At 44.4% G+C, this 21569-nt stretch overlaps 1 protein-coding gene across 1 annotated transcript in view; it reads left to right on the top strand.

The window, feature by feature from the left end:
* Positions 1–21569, top strand: part of LOC308154415 (BTB/POZ domain-containing protein KCTD3-like) — a gene marked incomplete at both ends in the record, with an annotated part of 25725 nt that continues 4156 nt past the window's right edge. Inside the window, 9 exon segments of the mRNA XM_080527578.1 lie at positions 1–56; positions 695–740; positions 1175–1248; positions 1361–1419; positions 3376–3456; positions 3788–3946; positions 19697–19787; positions 20193–20404; positions 20882–20997. Of these exon segments, the coding sequence (XP_080383704.1) occupies positions 1–56; positions 695–740; positions 1175–1248; positions 1361–1419; positions 3376–3456; positions 3788–3946; positions 19697–19787; positions 20193–20404; positions 20882–20997 (894 nt within the window).

The raw sequence follows: 21569 nt of genomic DNA, 5'->3' as shown, positions 1-21569 counted from the left end.
ATGGCAGCCAATCAGAGGCAGAGTCCCCTCAGCCTTCCTGACATCCACAGTAAGAAGTGATGCACTGCGAGAGAGAGAGAGAGAGAGAGAGAGAGAGAGAGAGAGAGAGAGAGAGAGAGAGAGAGAGAGAGAGAGAGAGAGAGAGAGAGAGAGAGAGAGAGAGAGAGAGAGAGAGAGAGAGAGAGAGAGAGCTCAAGTTGTAAAAGAAAATCAGGGGGGATGGTAGGTCCCCACAGCGTCAGTGACTTCAGTGTCAGTGACTTGGTAAAAATGTCATAGCATGTGTGCGTGCCCCCCCTCGCCCACAGTATTTTACTCAATATGTGCAAAACTAAATGTTGAAATAATACCAGCAGTAATACCACGTTCATTGATAAAATGACATAAGGGATGGAATGGGGGGATGGCCGTTTTAGAAGGGGGATGATTTTGACTGTTTTTATTTCAGGGGGGATGCCATCCCTCCTCATCCCCCCTCAACTCGACTGCTGGCTATAGGCGACTCCATGCTCATTACAAACTGTAACCTAACCTAATCTATTCAGACACGGCAGGATCACAGGTTAGCACAGTGTTGATGACGCAAGGCCAGAGTGAAAGCGGAGATGAGCATCACCTGGGTTCACTGGAGCTGTATGTGTGTGTGTGTGTGTGTGTGTGTGTGTGTGTGTGTGTGTGTGTGTGTGATTTCCAGTTTGCTAAGTGGGAGAATATCAACCCTACGGGATGAAACTGGAGCTGTGAGTATAGACGCCAGCGTTTCCTCCAGAGCCGGAGGGGACAAATGATGAGTCACTGTGCTAGCTAGCTAGCCATACCATTTTACATTGTTGAGGTATAAACAAAAAAATACACACAAAAAAAGGTTCAGAAACGTTATTTCTGTCGATTATTCATCCCCTTTAGTAATACCAGTTGGTATTGTGTTTGATATCGTTGGAAAGCCTGATTAGTCACCTTTACAACGAGGTACAACTTGCAACTTGTGTTGCTCACTCCACGAATGCATGATCCTTACAGGTTATACCTCTTTGTAAAGGTGACTAATCAGGCTTTCCAACGATATAAAATACAATACCAATACCCTAAAGGGGAGGAATAATCGACCGAAATAACATTTCTGAAGTGTTTTTTTAGGAGTTTATTACATTTAAATATACAATTTATTTTCCAGATATTTATTGACAGAGACCCCACAGCTTTTGCACCCATCTTGAATTTCCTCCGAACCAAAGAACTCGACCTGCGGTAAGGAACCTGCATACTGTACAGGAACAGAATACAAACTATGTTGGGAAAGCATACTTGTAAAGGTTGTCATGGTGAAGGTCTTATGACTGGTGTTTTCTTGTCTTTGTAGGGGGGTAAACATAAACATTCTTCGTCATGAAGCTGAGTTTTATGGAATAACGCCACTAGGTATGGCTTTGATGACCAGCTGGATGCACTCAAACCTAAACTAAAACACTGACTCTGTATGCACTCAAACCTAAACTAAAACACTGACTCTGTATTAGGGATGGACGGTTTTTCGGTTAAACCGAAAACCGGGGTTTATAAAAATAGAAACGTTTTTTTTTTTTAGAAGAATAAAATAGAATAAGAATAAAACTGGAACATGTCACATGTTTGTCGTGTGTGAAAATAACAATGATACAGTCTGAATCTGCCGCGCAATGAGTGAGAGGTTTGGTCAGTTGTGAAGAATAACTGAGGATTAATATCTAATTGGGATTATATTTAAGGGTAACGAATCACTCTATGGGAAAGATAGTTGCCTTCAGTTATTGGTAGATAGGAAAGGTTTTTTACAATTACTCGCTTACATTTAATAAGATCATTTTCGCTGCTCTCTGTAAAGCGCATTGGGTCACTTTTGTGAGAAATGCGCTATAGAAATAAAATGTGATTTGATTTGATATCAATCAATCAATCAAACTTTATTTATGTTCTATAGCACAAATCATGCATTGAATGTAACTCCAAGTGCAGTATTTACTAAACCACAATATAATAAAACAAGAGCTATACGGATCAAGAGTGTTTGTGCACAGCGCCACTGTGTGTGAAGGCGCTACTGAAAGTGATGACAGAACGCATGTCTCAGAAGATACGCGGTCACTTAGTGACGCAAAGGTAGTTCTGTATTTATCTCTATCTGTATTAGTACATTTATTTTGAAAGCTCTATTTTGACAGCTCTACCATGGGCACTTTTATTTTGATGGGGCATTCTTTGTTGATTGACTTACGACAGTTCAGGACGAGTCAGTCTCGCGGCATGTGGTTTTTATGAAAAGCTTTAAGTATGTTCACTGCATAATTCTAAGTCTAATATTTCAGTGATTATTGAGCAGTATTCAAATATTTAAATACATTGAGCAGCAGCTGAAACGTTGTCTAAGAACCAAGATATTGAGAAAGCAGTTCATTCAATGAAGACGCTGTTCCAAGAGATGATCTTCCGTGCAGGCGTGCACCCTGGATCAGCGGAGCTGGTGTGTTAAGTGTTCATGTGTTTTCATGTATGGTGTAGCTTACAAAAGTCTGCCTTTCCACTTTTATTTGTGAAACTAAGTAGCCTAAATGTGTTGCGACTGTGCTTACGGTGTTTTAATGGTGTTCGACATGAGTGTATTGTAGCAGTAGGGCTCAATTATTAGAAATTGGCGCTCTTTGTTTTTTTGTTTTTTTTTACATTTTTTTTTTTTGTTTGTTTTTTACTGTATTTTTCGGTTAACCGGAAAACCGCGGTTTTACTCTCTGACGGTTTTTCGGTTTCAATAATTGGAAACCGTCCATCCCTACTCTGTATGCACTCAAACCTAAACTAAAACACTGACTCTGTGTGCACGTAAACCTAAACTAAAACACTGACTCTGTATGCACTCAAACCTAAACTAAAACACTGACTCTGTGTGCACTCAAACCTAAACTAAAACACTGACTCTGTGTGCACTCAAACCTAAACTAAAACACTGACTCTGTATGCACTCAAACCTAAACTAAAACACTAACTCTGACTAACTCTGGTGTAATATTCACAAAACAATACCAACACACAACAGCTTGAGCTGAATTTTAGTGACATATGTGTACTAATATGTAATAAGTAATACTTTTGTAGTGACATATGTTTACTAATATGTAATAAGTAATACTTTTTCAGTGACACATATGTTTACTAATATGTAATACGTAATACTTTTTCAGTGACACATGTTTACTAATATATAATAAGTAATACTTTTTCAGTGACACATGTTTACTAATATATAATAAGTAATACTTTTTCAGTGACACATGTTTACTAATCTCTGGTGTCGATGACTGTTAAATGACTGTTTCCTGTCTGTTGAATGACTGTTTCCTGCAGTGCGACGCTTGTTGCTGTGTGAGGAACTGGACCGATCGTCCTGTGGCAGTGTGCTCTTCCATGGCTACCTCCCACCTCCAGGTAATAATAATATATCTACACTACCGTTCAAAAGTTTGCGGTCACTTAGAAATGTCCTTGTTTTTGAAAGAAAAGCACAGTTTTTTTCAATGAAGATAACATTAAATTAATCAGAAATAAACTCTATACATTGTTCATGTGGAAAATGTTTTTTGATCGCTATTATGCCGCTATGAGTACACCGACCAACGCGACGCGGACCGACCAACGCAGAAGTATAAACTGGGAGAGCCCTTGCGTAGGCTACGGCGTAGCCGCGCGTAAATTCGACGCAGAAGTATAAATTGGGCTTGAGTCATGGGATCAGTCTGTCTCTATGCTCCTCCCACAGCCATCCCGGCCCGTAAGACAAGCCCCGCCCCTGCGGTCCTGGGCCCCGCCCCTGAAGAGTGCCCTGGCCCCAGCGGAGCGGAGGGGGGGTTCCCCCGGCCCTGCTCCCCCCACCCCGCCCTACCCGGCCCCCCAGGAGCAGAGGGGCCACACAGGCTGGGTGAGTGAGAGGGACGGCTTACTAAGATTTGAACGTGGTCTATAAAATAAGGAGCAAATTCTTTTATTCTTTTATTATTTTAATTACTAATATTTATTGTAAAACTTGATACTTTGTGCTGGGGACATGGCAAATACCAAATGCAAAGTGGTTAAAATCCAAAATAATATCTTCAAGACCCTTTTTTTGTTATTTAGGCAAAGGCAAGGCAAGGCAAGTTTATTTGTAAAGCACATTTCATACAACAGGGGCAATTCAAAGTGCTTTACATACATTATTTAAAAATACAGCAAGAGGAGCATAAGCAAATACAAATTACAATGAATAAAAGCAAATATAAGAAGTAAATAGATAAAACATTTAAAAAGACAATAGTTAATGGAAAAAAGACATTGATAGAAGTGTTTGTGTTTAATCATAACTGGTGCAAAACATGAAGGTTTTTAACTTAGATTTAAATATTTTAAGGGTTTGGGCCTGTTTGATTTCTTCAGGGAGTTTGTTCCAGGAGCATGCAGCAGCGTGACTGAAAGCTGCTGCACCGTGTTTTGTTTTTACTCTTGGAATTATTAGCTGATTAGTCTCAGCTGACCTTAGGGACCTTGCGGGAATATAGGGTGGGAGGAGATCTGATATGTATTTTGGTCCAAGACCATTTTGTGATTTGTATGTAATTAGGAGGATTTTGAATTCAATTCTCTGAGAGACTGGTAGCCAGTGCAGGGATCTCAGGATTGGTGTAATGTGTTCAAATTTCTTTGTTTTTGTTAGGACCCTAGCAGCGGTGTTTTGGATGAGCTGCAATTTACGACCAGCTCCTTTAGATAGGCCTGTTAGTAGACCATTACAATAATCAAGTCTACTCGAAACAAATGCATGGATGAGTTTTTCAAGGTCTTGCTTGGACATGAAACCTCTCATTCTTGTTATGTTTTTCAGGTGATAGTAGGCTGATTTAGTTATCGAGTTTATGTGGCTGTTGAAGTTTAGATCGGAGTCTAGAATTACACCAAGATTTCTGACCTGTTTTTTAGTTTGACAAAACAACAATTTATATGATAAGGAAGACCTAAATCTATAAATGAAGCCTTTTAGAACAAACATTTTAAACATTTTACATCAAATAGGATAGTAATATCCTGTAATAGGAGGATTTTCCTGAGGACATTAAAAGTCAACGCTTAACAGGACTGACCCTTTAAATCACCAACTGCCAAAGAGTTCCGGAACACTCACCACCTAGAGTGTTTCGTGTGGAATCTACCTAGCAACAGTACTTTGATTGGCTACAAACAATGTTGACAATTTGGGTGACTTTATTCAGCCTCGGCAGTGAATGAGTTAAAGCTAGTAAGGATAAAACAAAACAACAAAGGTATTGTGGTTGGCTCCAGCACTAATGCAGGTTAAAACACACCGTTAAGAGTTTAAACTGTCAATGTGCAATAGGAGATAATAGGCGGATATGATATGAGAGCTGAACAGGTCGGTGCATTCGCGCTGGAGTTAACATGACCTGACACAGGCTCTACTCAGGAAGGAAACCTCTGAGTTAAGAGCTCTGTTAGCCTAGCCTGTTAGCCTAGCTTGTTAGCCTAGCCTGTTAGCCTAGCTTGATGTAACGTGAGCTCAGAGTGCGTGTATGAGACAGGGTCTGGTTGGTCCACCTCAAACCAAATAGCAGAGAAACGCACGTCACCATAACTGTCCCTCCTAAAGACCCATCTCTTCAGGCTATTGTCTTTAGAATGGGTAGCTGCTACTTACACACAACAACCACTAGTTGGCGAGCCTTGTAAATTAGCCTGCCTCCTACACAGAAAAACTGCAAAATAGCTTTATACTAGCTTATCCTGATGTGATTTTGAAAATGTAAGGATACTGGGTGGTAGAACGCACATGTCTAGGAAAAGTCATGAAAGGAGGGTCCTGAAATTTGATTGAGTGCAAAGATCTAAAATAACATTTACTCACAGGGTCAAATGATCCCACCCATGGCTGCTCTAGTGTTAATGACCCCACCCATGGCTGTTCTAGTGTTAATGACCCCACCCATGGCTGTTCTAGTGTTAATGACCCCACCCATGGCTCTTCTAGTGTTAATGACCCCACCCACGGCTGTTCTAGTGTTAAATGACCCCACCCATGGCTGTTCTAGTGTTAATGACCCCACCCAAGGCTGTTCTAGAGTTAATGACCCCACCCAAGGCTGTTCTAGTGTTAAGCTGCTACCAGGACAATCAGTCAGCTGTCCCGAGTCGTCCTGATTGGGCTCCAGCCACGCCCACCGGGTCGCCGACCTGCTTGGTTAGGAAACAAACCAGGGCACAAGAGAGGTCACCCAGACTGGGCCAGAGGGCCGGTGTTAGTACCGAAGTTGAGCGATTGTCGGATTTTGATCGGGGTCCTGCCATTACTGATGACGTATCACCGTATGTTTGGCTATGATGACGTTACACTTTATGATTGGCTATGATGACGTAACACATTATGATTGGCTGTGATGACGTAACACATTATGATTGGCTGGGATGACGTAACACATTATGATTGGCTGTGATGACGTAACACTTTATGATTGGCTGTGATGACGTAACACTTTATGATTGGCTGTGATGACGTAACACTTTATGATTGGCTGTGATGACGTAACACTTTATGATTGGCTGTGATGACGTAACACTTTATGATTGGCTGTGATGACGTTACACTTTATGATTGGCTGTGATGACGTAACACATTATGATTGGCTGTGATGACGTTACACTTTATGATTGGCTGTGATGACGTTACACTTTATGATTGGCTGCAGAGCCGTAAACGGAAGCCATCTGGGCTACAGGAGCGGGCTATTTTGCTAACGTTAGCAAACAATGTCAATGTGAACTCAACCCTAACCCTAACCCTAATACTAACCTTAACCTTAACCCTAAAGCCGAAAACCCACCAGCCGCCTTACCTTACCGAATTTGTGCGTGGCGGAACTTTTGCTGGACTTTTAGGTGCGTCGTCCTCACCAGACACGTGTTTGCTACTTCCGCGGTGCGTCTCAAATAGCGGGTTTTCGGAGGTGTGCTTATGGAGAACTATCTAATTTACATTAGAATAGGTACACTTTATATAGGCGCAAGTTCAGTCTGTGGTGAATCAGCAGTGCTGTGAGTTTGTCTTTCCACAATATCTTCAACCAGATCAACTTCCAGATGGAACGAAGAGGTAAGTAGTCTGCTCCGTCATTTGTTTAATTATAAAACTGCATGTAGATCATGAAGAAAAAAGACTGTGTAGGACAACATATTATCTATATATTTTTCTTTTTTCTCTTATGTAACGTAACTTTAAATAGTTTAGATTACACCACTTGTCTAGTCGCATTTCCTAAATCAAAGTAACGTGGTGACATCATTTGTTGTCGTTGTTTTTTAGGTCGAGTTGACAGAAGAAAAGCCATTGCTCTTTATCTGTTGCTCGTAAACGCCCAGAGACGACGTCGAATGTGGATTCACCCAATAAACCAGAGGAGGAGAGAACATGGAGCTTTCCACCATCTAGTAGCTGAGCTGCGTCTAGATGAAGGAAGACACATGCAGTACTTCAGGATGAGCGCTCAGTCACTGGATCATCTTCTGTCCATAGTTGGACCCGACCTCACCAGGCAGACAACTAATTACCGGGCTTCCATTGAGCCCAAACAGAGGCTTGCTGTTACACTGAGGTAATTATAGTGGTTTTACTGTTGTCGGACATGCAATGAGCAATACTATCATAATAATACGGTAATAATAATAATAATACATTAGACTTATGTAGCGCTTTTCTAGACACTCAAAGACGCTTTACAAACTGAAAAGATTGAGTAGTAATAATAAAAAGAAACAACAAATAAATAAGAGAAAGTATAGGGGTCTTATTAGTTTTTTGATTACTAAATCTAAATCTAAGTGTCTTTGTAGGACAATCTACAATCTACGACAATCTACAATAGCATAATAAATAAAGGTAACAAGTGTTTTTATTGAACAAATAAATGAAAACATAAATGAATGAATGAAAACTAAATGAACTAAGCTGAACTGAACTAAATGAACACAACACATTTTCTATACCTATTTATATGTCTAAAATGAAAAAAAAGTTATTTGGTTACTACTACTATTTACAACTGTAAACATACATTTGAACAACAGAAATATCAGCTGAGGGGGTGGGCTTTTCTTGGATAACCCCAGAGACAAATTTGTCTTGTAAATATTTTGTTATTGTACTCTTGTGACTTGTGTCAGACTGTCGAGGCAGAATTAGCACACTTAACGAACCCAACCTGATAGACAATGAAAAACCATTTTCTCTGCTAGAAACTTGACATTGGCCAGACAACAGACACATGTAAATGATCACACAGACCTGATTGCTCTCTTTTCTCCTAGACCAAACAGAGCAACCGAACGCAATCTGTGACCAATGTGTTCCTTTTCCACCTTTGTGTCTGTCTGTCATGCTCGTAAGCTGTTCTCCTTTTGAAAAAGACAGTTACTGTATGTGCATGACTATGCATTTGAAGAAACCTACGTAGAGGCTACCTTTCTCTATGCTGTATATTCTGTTCCCACTGCGCGTAACCAGGGCGCAACTTCCACAGATAGCGAACAGTCACTGACACACAAATGAATCCTCAGACGCTGGAGCAAAGTTTAGTTCTTTACTCAACCCTCAGAAACATGAGTGGTCGTTTGGTTATTTTGTAAAACTGTAAATAAACATAAGAGTACAATTACTGTAATGCTCAAAACTATACTGTTACACTTTCAACATCAACAGTATGTAGCCAACATATAATATCAATATAGCAATACAAATAGTTATACTTAAATAATATAAGCTATGCATTTATAAACATATACAGTATACATTGTAGTTAAACAAGAAAAGAAAAGGCAACTTACAAGCAAAGCCTTTTCCAGGGCAAGAATGTAAACAAAGAGATTCTCCGGAGCTTTTCCTCTCAACTAGCTGCTGCTACGAGCTATCACGTCTGAACAGTGTGCTCACGTCATGTGACTAATGTTCGTCATGTGACTAATCAAAACCGAAACTGAATAAAGGCAGTAACAAATGTAATGTCATAAAATGTCCACTAGATGTCTCTAAAATGAAAACCTAAGAAACCATGACACTCCCCGTCTGGTATGGAGGAAATACCACTATGAACTAACTCAGGGATACTCAGTCCTTTGGCGACATGAGAAGCACTGTCTCAGATATTGGTCTCAAGAACGTTTTAGCCGTCCCATGTTTGGTGATCTTCACTTCGATTCTTCTGATCTTCCCGTCCTTGTCAGGGAATGTCTGGCTGACTAGTCCTAAGGGCCAGTCGTTGCGCTTAGCTTGAGCATCTTTGAGAAGGACCAAATCCCCTACTTTAAGGTTCGGACGTTCCTCTTGCCACTTGCTGCGACTCTGTAGTGTCGTGAGGTATTCATGTCTCCATCGGCTCCAGAAAGTATTTGCAAGGTGTTGAACCTGTTTCCACTGCTGTCTGTGGAGGTCCATATCACTAAAATTTCCCGGAGGAGGAAGTGGAGTGCACATCTTCTGCGTAAGAAGCATAGCTGGTGTTAGAAGAAAAGGAGAGTCTGGATCCATTGAGATGGGGGTGAGAGGTCTGGCGTTGATTATGGCTGTAACCTCTGCCATCAGGGTGGAGAGAACTTCATGAGTCAGGCGAGAAGGGCAAGCCTTGAGCAACATGGAGTCAAGTATGCGCCTTGATATCCCTATCATCCTTTCCCAGGAGCCTCCCATGTGGGATGAATGAGGTGGGTTGAAGACCCATGAGCAGCCCTCTTCTCCCAGGTACTTTCGAATGCTAGGCATGTTGGGGTCGGTCAGCAGAATGTTCAGCTCTCGGCATGCGCCTGTGAAATTTGTTCCACAATCTGATCTGATCTGTTTGGCAGGTCCTCTTAGACTAAAGAACCTGCGTAGCGCATTGATAAAGCATGATGTGTCCATTGACTCAATCAATTCGATGTGGACAGCGCGCATACTTAGACATGTGAAAAGAACAGCCCATCTTTTACTGTTTGCCTGTCCTCCTCTTGTGCGTCTTGTGCTTACATGCCAGGGGCCGAAGACGTCCAGTCCCACGTAGGTGAATGGGGGTTCAGTACTCAGGCGATCAACAGGTAGGTCGGCCATCCTCTGTTCCGTCACTCTGCCTCTGAGCTTCTTGCAGGTTACACAGTCGTGAAGGATGCCTTTGATCAGTCGTCTTGCTCCCATGATCCAGTACCCTGCAGTGCGGACAGCGCCTTCGGTAAAGACTCGGCCTTGGTGCATCACCCTTTGGTGATGGTGTTCCACAAGTAGCTTTGCGATGTGTTTCCGTCCCGGAATAACAAGAGGGTGTTTTTCCTTGTAGGCGAGATCTGAATGTCTGAGCCGTCCCCCTATTCTCAGGAGGCCTTCTTCGTCGCAATAGGGATTGAGTTTCTTCAGAGGACTACTTCTTGAGATGTCCTTTCCACTTGCTATGCACGCAAGTTCGTCCTTGTAAGCCTCTCCTTGCACGCATTTGATGATGATGAGTTCAGCTTTTGTCAGTTCTTCAGCTGTGCGAGGCTGCTTGCAGTGATGCCATGAACTGCAAGTTTGATCCTGATCTTTGCTGGTAGCCTTACAGGATTCCACGATGTGGATGAGTGAACTTGTTGCTCTCACAAGTCGCTTCCATGAGGAAAAACGCTCGAATCTGTGAGATCCAAGGTGTGTTCTGTCGTTGGGCAGGTTGGTGATGTGTGCCCGCACCTCTATGTCTGAGTCCGGGTTGATGAGGTCAAAGACTTCAGGTGATGATGGTTCCTCTACTTGTAGCAGAAACGTTGGTCCTCTAAGCCAGGTTGTCTCACCTAGCATAGCTGCAGGCACAGAACGTGTGCCAAGGTCAGCTGGGTTATGGCTTGTGGAGATGTAGTGCCACTGGGTTGGTTCAGAAGACCGCCGTATACGCTGCACTCTGTTGCTCACATATACATAGAACCTTCTTGTCTGGTTGCTAATGTATCCTAGGACAACTCGGCTATCTGTATAGAACTTGACAGCATCCAGAGCTATATCTAGCTCGCTTGTGACTAGCTCAGCGACTTCCACACCCAACACGGCAGCTCCCAACTCCAATCTTGGGATAGTGTGAGCCGACTGTGGAGTTAACTTAGCTTTTCCAAGGACAAATCCTACTTGACATTTTTGCTCAACATCAATTACTTGGAGATAGGCGACTGCTGCAATAGCCTTCACTGAAGCGTCTGAGAACACGTGTAGCTCCTTTCTTATGGCTGTTGAGATTGTAGAAGCAGAATAGGTTCTTGGGATCTCCAACTGCCTGAGGTCTTGAAGAGAGCTTCTCCAAGCGTTCCACTCATCTTCCCTTTCTGGAGGAAGAGGAGAGTCCCAGTCGGAGGCTTCGTTTGTGAGCTCTCGTAACAGGATCTTTCCCTGTATCGTAACTGGCGCAACGAATCCAAGTGGATCGAAGAGGCCGTTGACAGTAGCTAGAACACCCCTACGTGTGAAAAGCTTTGTGGATTCTGCTACTTGAAACGTGAAGACATCTTTCTTCAGATCCCAACTCACTCCAAGGCTCCGTTGAATAGGAGTGGGATCGACATCCAAGTTTAGGTCTTTGAGTCCCTTTGCTCGGTCCTCAGCAGAGAATGCTTCCATAACCTCCTGGCTGTTGGAAGCAACTTTGTGAAGTCGCAGGTTCGACGCAGCAAGCATCTCCTGTGTCCGCTTCAGTAGGTCGATGGCTTCACGTGCTGTGGGCCTTGACAGGAGTCCGTCGTCAACGTAGAACTCTCTTTCGATGAACTGTTTGGCGTCAGACCCAAATTCTTCTTCACCATGAGCTGCAGCACGTCTGAGACCATAGATTGCCACCGCAGGAGAGGGACTGTTCCCGAATACGTGAACCTTCATGCGGTACTCACATATGTCGTTCCTAGGATCGTTGTCCTCGTACCACAGAAAGCGGAGAAAGTTCCTGTGGTCTTCTTTCACAACGAAGCTGTGAAACATTTGTTCTATGTCCACAGTGACAGCGATCGGTTCTCGTCTGAATCGCACCAGTACTCCTAAGAGGCTGTTATTTAAGTCCGGACCAGAAAGGAGAACATCGTTCAGTGACACGCCTTTCCATTTTGCACTGGAATCGAAGACGACTCGAATCTGGCCTGGCTTCTGAGGGTGATAAACCCAGAAGATAGGTAAGTACCAACATTCTTGTCCGTTCTCCAATGTAGGAGCCAGCTCAGCATGATCACGGTCGAAGATGTTCTGCATGAACGCGATGAAGTGCCTCTTCATCTCGGGCCTTTTCTCCAGTGTGTTTTGAAGAGAGGTAAGTCGTGTGAGGGCCTGGCCTCGGCTGTGAGGGAGTTGCTGACGTGGTGTTCTGAATGGCAATGGTGCCACCCAGCTGTTGCAGTCATCCATATACATTTCTTTGTCCATGACCTTTAAGAACAGTCTGTCTTCAATAGAGAGTCCAATCTTGTTGTCATCCTCGGACGTGTTGAAGATGGTGCTCCCTAAGTTGCATTCCCGGATACTGTGGGTGCCTTGCGCTGGGGCAATCTGATGTGCTGGCTTCGGAACATATTGCTCCTTCACCTGGATCCTGTTCGGACATGGGCTGAAGAATGAAGGGCGTTGGTTCTCAAGCACATTGGTGCGGTAGCTTTGGATGTCTGAAGGCTTGTGGGCTGCCTCTAGGCAGACTTCTCCTATGATGACCCATCCCAGGTCGAGTCGTTGTGCGTAGGGGGCGTCATGTGGACCGTTCCGTTGCTCCCGCACTTTATGAACTCTAAGGATGTCTCGGCCTAGCAAGAGAAGGATCTGTGCTTTAGAATCCAAAGGTGGTATACCATATGCTATGGGCTTGAGGTGGGAATGATGCAACGCTGCTTCTGGCGTAGGTATCTCAGCTCTTTCGGTGGGAATGTTGTTACACTCTATTAGTGTAGGTAGTGTCACTGTTGTAGCTCCATCCACAGATTCCACCACAAAGCCTGTGGCTCTCCTTCCTGTCATCTGAGTTGTACCTGCACATGTACGAAGTGTGAATGCTGAATCTGACCCCTTGATGTGGAACATATCAAAGAATTCAGACCTTGCAAGCGACCTGTTGCTTTGGTCATCCAGCACAACATATGCTCTGGTTGCTCTCTCTGGGTGTGCTTCTGGGAATATATTCACCAGGCAAATCTTCGAGCAGGATCTGCCGCTTTGACCCTCTCCACAGACTTCTGTGCAATTTGAGGTGACTGCAGATTGGTCTGATCCTCCTTCTCCCTCCCCGCCATCCTCAGATGGGGCTGGAGGCGGAGGTCCTGGATGAAGAGCCGTGGTGTGGCTGTTACTCTCACATTCCATGCACTTGATGGCTGTGGTGCAGTTCTTGGCTAGATGAGTAGTTGTGGAACAACATCTGAAGCAGACACCGTTGTCTTTGAGGAAGGCCTTGCGCTCCTCGAGGGGCTTGCTTCTGAAACCTCTGCAGCGTGTTAGGGGGTGTGGCTTCTTATGGAGAGGGCATAGTTTTTTCATGTCCACTGCTGTTCGGCCTGAACCGTCTCGTGTGTCTTTCTCGTGAGAGACATCTGTCTTACGTGCAGAGACCATGCTCTTACTTTGTCTCTTGAATGGCTGCTCTGACTTCATCTGGGCTGTGTTACTCATCGATAGCCTGAAGCTTGGGTCATTGCGAGCTCGTGCCTCTTTGGTGATGAACTCGCAGAAGAATGTGAATGGGGGAAAAACTACCTGTCGCTCAGCTTTGTATCTGGAACCCTGTGATATCCATTTCTCTTGGATGTTGTAGGGCAACTTGTCTACGATGGGCAAAATGCCGCGTGAAGTGTCCAGATAGCTCAAACCAGGCAGGTAACCTTCGAACATGGCTGCTTCCAACTCTTGGAGAAGGTCACTTAGCTCTCTCAGCTTCACAGGATCTTTATTGCTGATCTTTGGGAAGTTCTCCAGCCTGTCGAAGAGGGACTTTTCAATTACCTCTGGAGACCCGAAGCACTCTTCTAAGCGTTCCCAAGCTTTGCATAGACCTTGAGATGAATGACCTACATGTACTGCTCTTATTCGTTTCACGTGCTTTGCAGATTCACTCCCTAACCACTTAATCATGAGGTCCATCTCTTCATTAGCACTGAGTAGTAGTCCGTCAATGGCGTTCTTGAAGGACGACTTCCATGCCCAGTAATCTTCTGGGTGATCATCGAACTTGGTGAGACCGGAGGTTACGAGGTCTCTGCGTGCTAGGTACCGAGCCACATCACTGATGTCGCTTGTGTCACCGCTTCCTGTTGGTTTGTATGGTGAACCCTTGGGCCTGCTGGGTGTGGGCTGCTCTGATGAGGGCTGCCCTGATGTCTTTGGCCTACTAGGTCGCAGTGATGGAGAGCTGTGCTCATGCTTCACGGTGGAGGAGTGCTGTCTCTCGTATGAAACAGTCAGACGCTGTCTGGGTGGTGAGGAGGATCTCAGCCTATGGACTATCGGTTCCAGATTGGCTATAGAGTCCTTAACATCTTCGGCAGATAGTGGTAGCTGTGACTGTTGTTCTACGTACTGGCGTGTGCGGTCAACAGTGGCATGAATGACAGCTTCGATACCGTTGTTTTCTTCCTCCGCTGCTGCTTCAAGAACATTAGCTTCAGCGATGGCTTCTGCCACTTCTTTCTCATGCAGCAAGTTCTTTAATTTTGCTTCCATTTGGGCTTTTTCGATCATAATCTCTGATTCCATTTTTGCATAGCCAGCACGTGTGCGTGCTACTTCCACTTTGACACGTGCATTGACAGCTGCCCTACTGGCTGTTGATTTAAAAGACCTAGATGTGCTAGAGGCCACTGACCTTGTCTCAGCATTGCTCAACTCTTCCATCATGAATATTGCTGTGTGCTTGGCGTGAGCAAGGATGATGGGGAGCAGTGCTTGCGCTGAAGATCTCTCTCCTTGAGTCGATCCGCCCGCTGAGTGGTTGCTTTTTTACTATTCTGTTCCCACTGCGCGTAACCAGGGCGCAACTTCCACAGATAGCGAACACACACTGACACACAAATGAATCCTCAGACGCTGGAGCAAAGTTTAGTTCTTTACTCAACCCTCAGAAACATGAGTGGTCGTTTGGTTATTTTGTAAAACTGTAAATAAACATAAGAGTACAATTACTGTAATGCTCAAAACTATACTGTTACACTTTCAACATCAACAGTATGTAGCCAACATATAATATCAATATAGCAATACAAATAGTTATACTTAAATAATATAAGCTATGCATTTATAAACATATACAGTATACATTGTAGTTAAACAAGAAAAGAAAAGGCAACTTACAAGCAAAGCCTTTTCCAGGGCAAGAATGTAAACAAAGAGATTCTCCGGAGCTTTTCCTCTCAACTAGCTGCTGCTACGAGCTATCACGTCTGAACAGTGTGCTCACGTCATGTGACTAATGTTCGTCATGTGACTAATCAAAACCGAAACTGAATAAAGGCAGTAACAAATGTAATGTCATAAAATGTCCACTAGATGTCTCTAAAATGAAAACCTAAGAAACCATGACACTGTATTTAGACTACTCCAAAGTTGACATACAACTCAATAACAGTACTGTTTTACTGTCGCTATGCTTATTCATATCTGGCTCATAAATGAAGCAATAAAACACGCTAACCTTCTGGGCTGCTCATGAGGGAGCAGGAAACTCACTACACCGTCATATTTCCTCTCTTTAGTTTGGCCACCTGCAGAGCCACTCTGCTTATCTTGTTGCTTTCTGTTTTTAACAAAAGCATCACAGAGCACCTTCCACCTCCACCTGCAGTCATCAACTGTGGGGAGAAGTCATTAAATGTGTTATAAGTAAGCAATTTACCATGAGAGGAAGTGAGTTGTGGAGACATTTACCACTGGTACAGGGTTGATTTACATTTACAATCATTAATCGTTTCAGAATACATATATCCTTCCGCCACACAATATAGTCCCATAAACAAGATCAACCTTTGCATTGAAGGTCAGCACAGGTGTTCTTAATCAGATTGATTGGGAGGAGCATTGATACTGGAAATGCGGTCTGAACTGTGGGTTGTTGGGGTATTTACCACTGTTGCTAGCCAATCAGAATCCAGTATCCAAACATGCTGTTGTAGAATAACATACTGGAAATGACACTACTTTTTGTGTTTCTTACACAGGTTCCTAGGAACAGGCGAAAGCTTCTCAAGCCTTGCCTTCCAATATTGCCTTGGGAACACCACGGTGGCTAACTCTGTTCATATGACCTGCAGAGCCATCGAGAAGCACATGACAGAGACGCACTTCCCTACGCCAAATGAAGGGATGTGGAAAGCCGTTGCCTCCAAATTCTGGTCCAAGTGGAACTTCCCAAACTGCCTAGGTGCCATTGATGGCAGACATGTGAACATCACAGCACCTCCAAATTCCGGAAGCTTGTTCTCCAACTACAAGAAGACATCCTCTGTTGTTCTTCTCGCCTTGGTAGACGCGGAGTACCGCTTGACATTTGTCCAGGTGGGGGACCACGGAAGGACAAGCGATGGTGGCGTGTTCTCCAACTCTGCTCTGGGAAAAGGCATGGAGCAAAAAACTTTGGGCGTGCCTGCAGACAGCCCTTTACCAGGGTCGGGTGGACAGGGTCCCATGCCCTACACCATGGTGGGGGGTGCTGCCTCCCCCCTTAAGCCCTATCTGATGAGGCCATTTCCTGGGACCAATCTCCCAAGATTGAGAAACGTTTTTAATGACCGCCTGTCGCGGGCCAGGGTGGTGGTTGAGCGTGCCTTCGGCATTCTCTCATCCAGATGGAGGGTGCTCCTCACAAGGATCAGTTTGAATCCAGAGAATGTGGACTCTGTGATCATGGCGACGTGCATCCTGCACAATTACCTGCTGACCCCGTCTCAAAACCAAAGCTGGCTGGATGAGGCTGAAGACAGAGTAGACCGACTCCTACCAGTGCTGAACATGGGTGGGAACAGGGGAGGGAGGGATGCATTTGGTGTGCGGGACAAGCTCTGCACATTTTTCACCTCCCCTGAGGGTCAAGGGTCCTGGCAGGACCGAATGCTGTAGGGCTCACAGTAGGGGGGTGGGGCGGCTGTGGCGCAGGAGGTAGAGTCGCCGTCTGAAGCCCAATTTATACTTCTGCGTCGAATTTACGCAAGGGCTCTCCCAGTTTATACTTCTGCATTGGTCGGTTTGCGTCGCGTTGGTCGGTGTACTCATAGCGGCATAATAGCGATCAAAAAGCTTATTTTTGTTATGAATGAATCAATGGTCTTTATTGTCATTGCTACAGTACAGGTACCACTTGCTTGTTGTAAATAAAAGTTCTATGATGCATTGAAATGACATTAAACTAAGATAATACGATGGTTATCATAATTTTTCAAATCTTTATTAATAAGTAATTACAGAAAAAGTAAATGACATTTCTGTCATGGCTTCCGCATTTTGGCCTACGAGAGAGTCGGAATCATGTGCTACCAAGCAGTCCAATCACAGTGCTTACGGTTGCGTAGGCACTGCCGTGTAGTTACATTTTTGGAGAGGTGCACGTCAACCTACGGCGTAGCCTACGCAAGCTACGGCGTAGGCTACGCCGTCGATTTTACGCAGAAGTATAAATTGGGGGGCGCTTAGGTGGTGTAGCGGGTTAAGCACTGACCATGTAACCGCAGGGTCCCCCACCCCAAAAAAAAAAAAAGTATAAATTGGGCTTAATGATCACAAGATTGGCAGATCAGCGGTTCGAGCCCCGGCTGGCCACATGTCGAAGTGTCCTTGGGCAAGACACTGAACCCCAAAATTGCTCCCAGTGAGCGGGCCGGCGCTTTGCATGGTAGCTTGCCACCATTGGTGTGTGAATGTGTGTGTGAATGGGTGAATGAGAGGCCGTTGTAAAGCGCTTTGGAGCAGCTTTGGAGCAGCCAAAAAGGCGCTATATAAGTGCAGTCCATTTACCATTTAGGGGTTTAACTGAAGTACTTGTTGTCTTCTTGTTGTTTAATTTACAATTCTTTGTGAAGCCTTTAAATAAATACTTGCGAGTAATCTCTGTTTCCATTATTCAAATAATCAACTAAAATGTTGAAATATAACACACATATTTCTATGTAATAACAAATTGCATAAAAGTAATTGGTGTTCTATCCTCTTATCAACAGTTACTGCTTAGACTTTGGCTTGGAAAGGAGACATTCATTTACATATGAAAAGAAGGTGTTGTGTAGGGGAGATCGAGCGATAGAAAGAGGGGGAGGGGTGGGTCACCTACGCATTTCGGTAATGAAGGTGAAAAGAATAAACAAGTATATTTTAAATATCTCAAAGTACGCTACAGTTGGAATAACATGTAGGCTATAGCCTCTCTATACAAAGCAGCAATTTATTCGCTCAAACATTAGATACATTCATTTTCAGTCAAACATCGCATGTGTCACACACAAATACATAAAACATTTTATATATTACCTTCTGCTTCAACAGCTGAAGCGTGTTGCGGTTGATAAATTTCTGGGTGTTTTTCAACTTCGACAATTAGCTTGCAGTCATCCATCTTCAAAGTGCTCGTTTTGATAATGTATCGATCTATGCCTTCTTTACCCTCTGACCTCTGAGTGAGTGAGAGAGAGAGAGAGAGACTTCTACTTTAGACTTGTTTACAGTTCTAATTTATTTGTATTTATATGTTTTTAAACTGCAATGTCAACACTTCTTTTTCACTTATTAACATAACAATTATAATTCATAATAAAATATAATTCCAGCCTACGTGGGGGTTTATGCTATGACTACAGTATTTAAAAGTGTTGATTTAAAAAGACATAGATGTAGACATTGAAACTGTAGTCTATGTTGCTGGTAGATCATTTTCACGTCGGCCTCGCGCTGAAAAACACGCGTTGAATAGACAAGCCTTCTACTCTCTAGCGAGCGGCAGCAGTCGGCGTGAGTCGCCGGTGAGAGGGCCTCTCACGCAGCAGGTGGGACTGCTACAACCTGTTAGAATGTGCGCCTAAATGAGACTCACAGGTAGCGTGACCCTAAGGTCGCTTTGACGCATCCAGTGTAATTTGGGCCTAACCCTAACCTTAACACTAACGACGTTAGCAAACTAGCCCGCTCCTGTAACCCAGATGGCTTCCATTTACGGCTCTGCAGCCAATCATAATGTGTTACGTCATCACAGCCAATCATAATGTGTTACGTCATCACAGCCAATCATAATGTGTTACGTCATCACAGCCAATCATAATGTGTTACGTCATCACAGCCAATCATAATGTGTTACGTCATCACAGCCAATCATAAAGTGTTACGTCATCACAGCCAATCATATGGTGACACGTCATCAGTAATGGCAGGACCCCGTTAAAATTCCAACAACCGTTCTCCTTCGGTACCAACGATTCACTTACCTCGTCAGATGTGTTTGTTGTACGTCTCTCTGGATGAAGGTGTCCAGCTGACCGTCAGACATGTAAAACTGTGGTGTTGTGATCACCAAAGGTGATGGAGCATTCCAAACCTTTTGCTCTTTAATTATGTTTTTATAGCCTATGTAAAGCACTTTGTGACCGCTGGTCTGTGATAGGTGCTATATAAATAAACTTGACTTACTTCCTTACTCTCTTGTGTCTCCAGCGCCGGCCGTGGACCCCAGGAAGGTTCTGATCGTAGCCGGACACAACAACTGGATCGTGGTGGCGTACGCTCACTTCCTCATCTGCTACAGGTACGGCAGACGCGGCTCCTCTGGGGTTCAGGTGGTTTAGCATGGGCACTAACAACGTTAGGTTGTGGGTTCGCAACGTTAGGTTGTGGGTTCGCACGTACACACACACACACGGACGAACACACACACACACACACACACACACACACACATATATATATACACAGGCACCGCACACACGCATCGCGTACGCACGCACGCACACACACACACACACGGACGAACACACACACACATATATATATACACAGGCATCGCACGCACGCGTACGCACGCACACACACGTGCGTGCGTGCGCGATGCGTGTATGCGGTGCGTGTATATACTGTATATACGTATGTGCGTGTGTGTATGTGTGTCCGTCCGTCCGTGTGTGTGTGTGTGTGTGTGTGTGTGTGTGAGCAGGATAAAGGAGTCCTCAGGGTGGCAGCAGGTGTTCTCCAGCCCCTCCCTGGACTGGCCCATCCAGCGCATCGCCCTGAACGCCAAGGTGGCGGCGGGGGGCGGGGGGGTGGTGGGCGGTCCCCATGGCGACAAGGACAAGATGGTGGCCGCTGCCTCGGGCAGCAGAATCATCCTCTGGAGCATCCAGGACGGAGGGGGGGGCAACGAGATAGGTAGGAGGGGGGGGGAGATAGGTAGGGGGGGGGGGGAGATAGGAGGGGAGGGGGGTATTAGTACAGCACATTTCATACAACAGGGGCAGTTCAAAGTGCTTTACGTACTATTATTAAAACACAGCAAGAGGAGCATAGTAAGAAAATAGAAATGACAATGAATAAAATCAAATATAAGAAGTAAATAGATAAAACATTCAATAAGACAATAGTTAATGGATAAAAGACATGGATAGAAGTGTTTGTGTTTTTAACTTAGATTTAAATATGTTAAAGATTTCTTGAGGGAGTTTGTTCCAGGAGCATGCAGCAGCGTGACTGAAAGCTGCTGCACCGTGTTTTGTTTTCACTCTTGGAATGATTAGCTGATTAGTCTCAGCTGACCTTAGGGGCCTTGTGGGAATATAGCGTGGGAGGAGATTTGCCCTAGGATGTTGTACTAGTCAAGTACAGTGAAGTTCTCCCCCCCCCCCCTAGGTGTGTTCAGCCTGGGAGTACCAGTGGACCACCTCTTCTTCATTGGTAACCAGCTGGTCGCCACCAGCCACACTGGGAAAGTGGGGGTGTGGAACGCTGTCACACAGCACTGGCAGGTAGGGGGGGGGGGGGGGGTGGTGGTGTGGTGTGTGTATCTGTATATACAGTATGTGTGTGTGTGTGTGTGTGTGTGTGTATATATATATATATACTGTATATATATATATATGTCTGTGTGTGTGTGTGTGGTGTGTGTATGTATGGTGTATATATATGTGTGTGTGTGTGTGTGTGTGTGTGTGTGTAGGTGCAGGACGTGGTCCCCATCATCAGCTGTATATATATATATACAGTGTTTCCTCTACATGCATTTCATCGTGGCGGTCCGCCACGATGGAATTTCCTCCGCCACCATGCAGATTTCTCAACCCAAAAAAAAAAAAAAGATTTAGGCCGCTTTTCAGACCTTCACAGCGCTAGACACACCCACAAGCGCGAAGCGACGCGCTTGCAAAACTGTTTTGTGATTGGTCGAATACATCTAGGTAGGCTGCGTCTAGTCTACAAACTACTTCAGGTGTCAACTACTTCTACTACAGATTGATTAGCAACACTGCATCAGCACGACGGTGGGTTATTGCATTCTATGGTTCGTGTTCTTATACCAGTGCTCAGTATACAAGTATTT

Source organism: Nansenia antarctica (assembly GCF_963989245.1).
Source record: "Nansenia antarctica genome assembly, chromosome: 3".
In the NCBI taxonomy this organism is placed as follows: domain Eukaryota; kingdom Metazoa; phylum Chordata; class Actinopteri; order Argentiniformes; family Microstomatidae; genus Nansenia; species Nansenia antarctica.
The sequence above is the reverse complement of the archived record's forward strand: the minus strand, read 5'-3'. Positions and strand labels throughout refer to the sequence as shown.